This window comes from Passer montanus, unplaced genomic scaffold (assembly GCF_014805655.1).
Source record: "Passer montanus isolate IOZ18808 unplaced genomic scaffold, ASM1480565v1 scaffold255, whole genome shotgun sequence".
Taxonomy (NCBI): Eukaryota; Metazoa; Chordata; class Aves; order Passeriformes; family Passeridae; genus Passer; species Passer montanus.
Window position 1 is genome coordinate 83323 of NW_024367206.1, and position 8596 is coordinate 91918.

Below are 8596 nucleotides of genomic sequence, written 5' to 3' on the forward strand. Positions count from 1 at the left end.
AGGGCCACCCAGACCCCTTCCCTTTCCCCACGGAATCACCTGAAATCCCAAGGACTCACCTGGATTTGGGAAAAAAAAGTTTAATTCTGGGTAAAAACTCTGAACTTCCTCATTTTCCCAACACCGACAACGCATCTTCACTGGATTCCCAGAGCTGGAAATTCCATTAAAAAACCCCTTGGAGGGATAAAGCCGTGGGGAAAAGGGTGGAGGAGGTGGGATCCTGCTCCCAGGGATGTTCCCATGGATGGTTTTCCATGTGTCAAATCCCGTGGGATTTTCCCATTCCAAGAGCCGGGATCAGGACCACCGTTCACAGCAGGGATTCCTGGATCCCTGAAAACTTCAGGAAAACCCCCCAAATCCTTTAATTCCTTATTTGATCCTCATTTGTCAGGGAAATCCCTTCCAACCAAATTCCCAGTTTGAATCCACGACAGAGAGCAGCAGGAAAATTTGGGATTTGGGCACAGAACCACACAGGGAGATACGTCGATAATATTTCTAACATTTATTAAAGTTTATTAACGATAAAAACCTGAGGCGTTACAAACAAAAATTCTTTTTGTCCCTGCTTATTCTCGTTTTTTCCACCCGGAAAAGCTGGAAAAGCACCCGGAGAACCCGGCCAGGAAGAAGGAGATGCCCTAGGTGGGGACATCCTCAAGGACACGGACCCGGAGCGGGCAAATCCGGAGCGTGTTGGTGTTGGCCTTATCCTGGGAGCTGCCCACATAGAAATAGGGGTAGACCACGCCGCCGAACTTCTCGTGGAAGGTGTAGATGTGGCTCTGGAGGTCGGCGTCGTAGAAGGACAATTCCCCCTCGGTGCAGTCCAGCTCCACCCGGATCCGCCGGATGTTCCCCAGCGCCGTCTGCGAGCGCACGGCGTTGGACGCCCGGCACTCGTCCTTGCCGTGGAGGTGGTAGATGTACCAGAAGCCCGAGCGGGAATCGTGGTGGAAACTGCAGTGGGAATCTTTGTGGGGCCGGGAGACGCCCACCCTCCAGTTGGTCAGCCCGCCCAGGTCCACCTCCCAGGTGTGGAAGCCTTCGGAGAAGCCGCGGGATCCCAGGATGCAGGGGGCGGAGGTGAAGCGCTCCGGGTTTTCCACGGAGCCTTTGTAGCCGCAGCTGGAGACGCTGGAGAGGTCCTCAGACACGGAGAGCCAGCAGGCGGCGGAGTTGGGATCCAGGCTGAAGGGGTCTGGCCGGGAAGGGAATGTTTAATGGGAATTTTGCAGCTCGGTAGGGATCCATCTGTCCCTCCGTGGAGCCCTCCAGGGATCCACCCATCCATCCCTCCATCCATCCATGGATCTTTCCATGGATTCATCCATGGATCTCTCCATCCCTCCATCCATGGATCCTTCCATCCATCCATCCATCCATCCATCCATCCATCATCCATCCATCCCTATCCATGAATTTGTCCCTGTCAGACGCACATTCCCAAGTTCCCCTTTTGAGGAAAAAGCCCCTCCCTTCACTTCCCCAATCCCCAATCCCAGCTCCACATTTCCCATCTTTCCCGACCCCACAACCCCAATTTTTAGGGAAGAATCCATCTCCACATTTCCCATCTTCCCAGACCCCCTGGAAAACCCCGTTCCGGACATTCCCGGCTCCTCACAGGCACTGATGGTGTCCAGCATCTTCTTCCACACGTTGTACTGGAGCGATCCCAGGTACTTGGCCACGTCCAGGAGCATTCCCAAGGGAACAGCTTCTGGCTCCTCGGCCGTGCAGGCGATCCTAGGGCAGGGATTGACCACGGAGAAAGGATTGGGATGAGGCACCCAGCATCTCCCAAGCTTGTTCTCCCTCAATTCCCAAAAAATCTGGGATTTAACGCTTCCCGCAAACCCTGAAATTCCGCTTTGTGTCCCCGCCATCCTGCCCAGAGCACCCGGGGGACATCCAGCACCTCGGAGGGGACGCTGGAATTTTCTTGGAGCGGGGACCTCAGGAGACCCCATCCAGCCACCAGGAAGGGCTCAGACATTCCCAAATTCCCTTGGATATGATGGGATCAGGACCTACCTCCGCTTGCGGTTCTTGTGGGTCTGTAAAACAAAAGAGGGAGACACTGGGAATCAGATCCCGGCTGCCACCGGAATTCCGACAGCGGATGGATGACACAGGGGAGGCGGGATCTGGGCCGGGAGCGGGATCCCGCTGGGAATGAGCATCGGGAATGTGGGAATTACCATCAGGAAGGTGTAGTCGTCCTGCTTGAGATCGGCATGGAGCCGCGCGGCCTCGTTGAGCAGGGCCCGGCTGGCCTCGGCCAGCTGCTCCATCTTTCCCTGGATCAGATCCTGCTTCCGCCCCGTCTCCTCCCGGAGCTGCGCCAGCACCGCCTGCTCCTCGTCCCACAGGAACTTGTGCAGCTTCTCGAATTCCCACTTCACCTGCCGCTCCAGACGCTGCGATTCCGCCTGGGAATGTCGGCACCTTGCTCCAGGTGGGGACGGCGGCAGCGCCCCAATTCCCTGGGATCCCTTCCAGGCAGCTCCAGAATTCAGGGATTCCCTGGGATCACGCTGCGCTTCCCAATTTCCATCCCCACTTTCAAATCCCCACTGCTCTCCTTTTCCAGAATGGGATCAGGGTTTCACTCCAGCTGCATTCCCAGTCAGGATCAGGATCAATCCCACCTCTGGAGCACCCAAATTCCCTGGATTCCCCCTTCCCAGAGCTCAGGGATTCCCTGGAATCACCCTGCCCTTCCCCATTCCCCACCCAGGATGGAATCAATACTCCACTCCAGTGCATGTGCAGGATCGGGTTTAGGATCAATCCCACCTCTGGAGCACCCAAATTCCCTGGATTCCTCCTTCACAGAGCTCAGGGATTCCCTGGGATCAAGCTGCGCTTCCCAAATTCCCTTCCCTTCCCTGCTTCCCAAATCCCCATCGCTCTCCTTTTCCCAGATGGAATCAGTGCTCCAACCCCAGCTGCATATGTAGGATTGGGATTGGCATCAATCCCACCTCTGGAGCACCCAAATTCCCTGGATTCTCCTTTCCCAAAGATCTGGGATTAACTGGATCATGCTGCCCTATCCGAATTCCCTTCCCAGCTTCCCAAATCTCCACCACTCTCTTTTCCCAGATGGAATCAGTGCTCTCCCTCAGATGCATGTGCAGGATTGGGATCGGGATTAATCCCACCTCTGGAGCACCCAAATTCCCTGGATTCCCCCTTCCCAGACCTCAGGGATTCCCTGGCATTCAATGGGATCACACTACCCATCCCAAATTCCCTTCCCTGCTTCCAAAATCCCCATCACTCTCCTCTCCTGGGATGGGATCAGGGCTCCACCCTAGTGAACACGCAGGATTGGGATTGGGATTGGGATTGGGATTGGGATTGGGATCGCGATTGGGATCGGGATCAGGATTGGGATCGGGATCGATCCCAGCTCCAGGAGGGATCACGCACCTCGTTGTGCCGGGAGATGAATTCATAGGATCGCCGCATGGCCCCAAAATCCTTGGCCTTGTCCCGCAGGGAAGACTCCATGTTCGCCAGCTTGGCCTGCGGGGAGGAGACGCCCTCAGGACTCCCCCACTACTGGGATTTTCCGGGATTTTTCCAGGATAAACACCCCTGGAGCTGGATCCTTGCTCCTCCAACCTTTCACCTCAGGCAGGCGGGAGGAAGAGGAGCTTTGCTCCATAGGAAATAATCCTCCCTGTTTTTAGGGATATTTCATCCCAGTGCTGCGGCAGCCCCATTCCCATTCCCATTCCCATTCCTACTCCCACTCCCACTCCCACTCCCACTCCCACTCCCACTCCCACTCCCACTCCCATTCCCAGGAACACTGGCCAAGCTTTTCCCGCCACGTTTGAAATCCAGCGGGATGAGTCAGGGCGGCGCCGGCTGTTTTCCAGCGTGTCCTGGCAGCATTCCCAGCTCCTGGCTGCATCCCATCCTCCTCCTCCTGCCCCTCAGGCAGCCACAGCCCGCGCCTCCTCTCTGCTGGAATTGTGCAACTCCCAAATCCCAGCCCCGCTCCCAAACCCTGGAATAACCAGCGTGGCAGGATCCAGGCTGGGATCAAGGGAATCACCAAACTGCCGGGAAGAATCACCCTGCTCCCCTTTCCCGCAGGATCATTATCCGGGATGGCGCCGGATAATTAAAAGGCAGGAGAGCATCCAGCATCCGCCACATCCCCGCGGGGAAGCGTGGCTGCCTCATCCCAAATCCTGGCAAATTTGGGACACCGCCAGGTTTTAGGGATGCCTCTTCTTGTCATCCATCTAGGGATGCATCAATGGATCCATCGCTCCCTGTTCATCCATGGATCCATCGCTCCCTCCCTCCATCCTTCCAAGCATCCATCCCTCCATCCACAGATCCATCTATGGATCCATTCCTCCATCCATCCATAGCTCCATCCCTCCATCCACAGAGCCATCTATGGATCCATCCATGCATCCATCCATCCATCCATCCATAGATCCATCCATCTATCATCCATCATCCATCCATCATCCATCCATCATCCATCCATCCATCCATCCATCATCCATCCATCATCCATCCATCCATCCATCCATCCATCATCCATCCATCCATCCCCACTCCCTCACCCTAAAATCCGCCGCCGCCTCCTGCACCGGCCTCATCTTGTGCCCCAGGTGCTGCTCGGAGCTCTGGCAGGCGAAGCACGCCAGCTCCCTGTCCTCCAGGCAGAAGAACTTGCGCTCCTCCTGGTGCAGCGGGCACAGCGCCGCGCCGCGGCCCTGCCGCTGCCCTTCCTCCCTCATCACCAGCTCCACCAGGTTCCTGAGCGTGTGGTTGACGCGGAGATCCCCCAGCGAGGAGCTCTCCTTGCACAGCGGGCACGCGTGACGCTGGTTCTCCCACGAGCGGCTGATGCAGCCCCGGCAGAAGTTGTGGCCGCACGGCAGGGTCACGGCCTCGCGGAACGGCTCGTAGCAGATGGGGCACTGCAGCTCCTCCTTCAAGCCCGGCGTGCTGCCCGATGGAGCTGCCGAGCCGCTGGAGCACGGCTGCTCTCCTTTCTCCATGCTGCGGGGAGGGATTTTGGGGCAATGGGGTTTTTTTACCAACTGCCCCGACCGGACGGACGGCTCCGCTTCTGATGCAACCGCTGGGTTTCCTGTCGGTGACTCAGCCGCGCTCGCTCCCGCACGCTGACACCGCCCCGGGGCCGCCGCCGGGGGGTTCCGGCCCGCGGGGACGGCGGCGGGAGCGGCCGGGACCCCCCCCCGATCCGGGGTCGGACCGAGACCCGAGACCCGGACACGCCCGGGGCAGCCCCGGTGCCGGTTCTGGGTGCCCAGGTCCCGGTTCTCCCCCAAACTCAGGGCTGATCCAGTGCCCGGTTCTGGGTCCCAAGATCCCGGCTCCCCGAACTGGGGACAGCCCCGGTGCCCGGTTCTGGACCCTCAGATCCCGGTTCCCCCAAACTCGGGGCAGCCCCGGTGCCCGGTTCTGGACCCTCAGATCCCGGTCCCCCCAAACTCGGGGCAGCCCCGGTGCCCGGATCTGGGTCCCCAGGTCCCGCTTCTCCCCCAAACTCGGGGCTCCCCCGGTGCCCGGTTCTGGGTCCTCAGGTCTCGGTTCTCCCCCAAAATCGGGGCTCCCCCGGTGCCCGGATCCGGCTTCCCCGCCCTCTCCCGGGGCAGCTCGGGTGCCCGGTTCCCCCCCTTTTCTCCGCCAGGACAGCCCCGGTGACCGGAGCTGGCTCCTCTGTCCCGGACCCGGATTTGGACCCTCACCCCGGGGCAGCCCCGGTTCCCCAAACTCGGCACCGGACCCGTGTCCCCCCAGGCCGGGGCAGCCCCGGGTGTCCAGACCTCCAACCCCGGGGCTGCTCCTGTGCCGGGACCCCCTTCTTTCCCGGGACCCCCAACCCCGGGGCCGCTCCGGTGCCCGGTCCCGCTCCCCCACTCCCTGAACACCCCCTGTCCGCCTTCCCGGGACCATTCCGGTGTCCCGTACCCCATCCCAGTGCCCGGTGCCGATCCCCCACCCCCAATCCCCCACCCCGGTGCCGCTCCGGTGCCCGGTCCCGGTTCCCAACCCCCTCTCCCGCTCCACGTGGCATCCCGGTCCCCCCGGGCCCTTCCCGGTGCCGGTGCCGGTTCCGGGCCGGCGTCCCCGGTACCGGGGGCCTCACCTGGCCGAGCGGCACCGTTTGCACCGCGACCTCCTCCGCTGCAGGCGGCGCGGGGGGCCCCGCTCGGCCTCCTGCGACATCCCGGTGTTCCTGATATTCCCGGTGCTCCCGGAGGGCGGAGCGGGATGGGAGGGTCGGGATGCGGCTCCGGGGGCGGCTCCCGGTGCTGGCCCGGCCTCTCCCGGCCCGGAGCCGCCCCCCGGTCGGACCGAGACCCCCCCAACCCCGGGAGTTTTGGGATCTCAGAAATCGCGGTTTCCAGTTCCGCCTCTGACCCCGCTTCCCTCGGGAATGGGGGGGCCGAGGAATCCCGCCGGGATTTTCCAGGCGCGGCGCCCGCCTGGGCGTTGTGCCCGTTCTTGGTTTTCCCTTTTCCCTGTTTTCCACCCGCTTCAGAATTTCCTGGGGGTTTTTTTTGTTTGTTTTTTTGTTTTGGTTTTTTTCCCCCACGTTTCTAAGCCGGGAGTTGCGTGGTGCTCCCCAAAATCCTCCCATTTCACTCAAAAAAAAAAATTAAAAAAAAAAAAATCCTGCAGTGGGAAGCGGGAGGAATCCAAAAATTATCCAAGGAAAGCCAAACAACAGAGGGAAAAATGGGAAAAAAGGGGAAAAAAAAAAAGAAAAAAAAATAACCCCGGTACCGGGGGCCTCACCTGGCCGAGCGGCACCGTTTGCACCGCGACCTCCTCCGCTGCAGGCGGCGCGGGGGGCCCCGCTCGGCCTCCTGCGACATCCCGGTGTTCCTGATATTCCCGGTGCTCCCGGAGGGCGGAGCGGGATGGGAGGGTCGGGATGCGGCTCCGGGGGCGGCTCCCGGTGCTGGCCCGGCCTCTCCCGGCCCGGAGCCGCCCCCCGGTCGGACCGAGACCCCCCCAACCCCGGGAGTTTTGGGATCTCAGAAATCCCGGTTTCCAGTTCCGCCTCTGACCCCGCTTCCCTCGGGAATGGGGGGGCCGAGGAATCCCGCCGGGATTTTCCAGGCGCGGCGCCCGCCTGGGCGTTGTGCCCGTTCTTGGTTTTCCCTTTTCCCTGTTTTCCACCCGCTTCAGAATTTCCTGGGGGTTTTTTTTGTTTGTTTTTTTGTTTTGGTTTTTTTCCCCCACGTTTCTAAGCCGGGAGTTGCGTGGTGCTCCCCAAAATCCTCCCATTTCACTCAAAAAAAAAAATTAAAAAAAAAAAAATCCTGCAGTGGGAAGTGGGAGGAATCCAAAAATTATCCAAGGAAAGCCAAACAACAGAGGGAAAAATGGGAAAAAAGGGGAAAAAAAAAAAGAAAAAAAAATAAAAAGTGGGGGAAAAATAAAAAAAAAGGGAAAAAACAATAAAAATGAAAAAAGAAAAAAGAAAAAGAAAGAAAGAAAAAAGAAAAAGGAAAAAGTGAGGGAAAAAAAGAAAAAAGAAAAAGAAAGAAAGAAAAAAGAAAGAGGAAAAAGTGAGGGAAAAAAGAAAAAAAAAGAAAAAATAAGAAGGAAGAAGAAAAAAGAAAAAAAAGGGGGGGGGGAAACAATTAAAAAAGAGAGAGAAAGAGAGAAAAAAAAAGAGAAAAAAGAGAAAAAAAGAGAAAAAACAGGGAAAAAAAGAAAAATAAATTATTTTTTTTCCCAGACCTTCGGAGCCGTGTTTTCCAAAGGCTCGGAGTCCAAGGTCAAAGATAAAACCGGCTGGGAATCCACACCGGGAAGGAAAAAACAATAAAAATGAAAAAAGAAAAAAGAAAAAGAAAGAAAGAAAAAAGAAAAAGGAAAAAGTGAGGGAAAAAAAGAAAAAAGAAAAAAGGGGGAAAAAAGAAAAAAAGAAAAAATAAGAAGGAAGAAGAAAAAAGAAAAAAAAGGGGGGGGGGAAACAATTAAAAAAAGAGAGAAAGAGAGAAAAAAAAGAGAAAAAAGAGAAAAAAAGAGAAAAAACAGGGAAAAAAAGAAAAATAAATTATTTTTTTTCCCAGACCTTCGGAGCCGTGTTTTCCAAAGGCTCGGAGTCCAAGGTCAAAGATAAAACCGGCTGGGAATCCACACCGGGAATGTGGGAATGAGATTTGACTGGTGGGAAGAGGGGGGTGGAGGTTGGCAGGGACGGGAAAAATCCCTGCTGGAAAAATCCCGGCCTCTGGAGCCATCCCGGCCTGGAATTTGTGGGAATTAGGGACAGGGAAAGGTGACTGGGGTGGGGTTTTTGGGATCGTGGAATTATTTAGGGTGGAAAACCCTCAGGAATCAGCGAATTCCAGGATTCCTGTCACACCCCCCCCCAAATCCACAGGGATTTGAAATCCCGCCAGGAATAGGGACTGGAGACCCTTTCCAGGCTGGAATTCTTTCCAGGTCCTTTTCCCCACCAGGCAGAATTCCAGCCTTGAGCATTCCATGGAGTTCTCGGGACCCAGACATCCTTGGAGCTGTCAGGGATATTTGGGATTTTTGGGAAGGAATTCTTTTC

General features: G+C 56.9%; 1 protein-coding gene across 2 annotated transcripts; it reads right to left on the reverse strand.

Annotated features, from left to right (window-relative positions):
• Window positions 1–496: 496 nt before the first annotated feature.
• TRIM35 (tripartite motif containing 35) lies at window positions 497–7086 on the reverse strand. Of its 2 annotated transcripts, none has more exons than XM_039711924.1 (7): window positions 6817–7086; window positions 4608–5049; window positions 3448–3543; window positions 2211–2441; window positions 2044–2066; window positions 1634–1755; window positions 497–1207 (listed from the first exon to the last, which is right to left on the reverse strand). In XM_039711924.1, exons 1-7 carry the CDS (start codon window positions 6894–6896, stop codon window positions 648–650), a joined length of 1554 nt encoding a protein of 517 aa, XP_039567858.1. In that variant the 5' UTR covers window positions 6897–7086; the 3' UTR covers window positions 497–647. The 2 variants fall into 2 exon arrangements, with proteins under 2 accessions (XP_039567858.1, XP_039567857.1); XM_039711923.1 differs by lacking the exon at window positions 6817–7086 and adding an exon at window positions 6164–6394.
• Between the last annotated feature and the right edge of the window lie 1510 nt (window positions 7087–8596).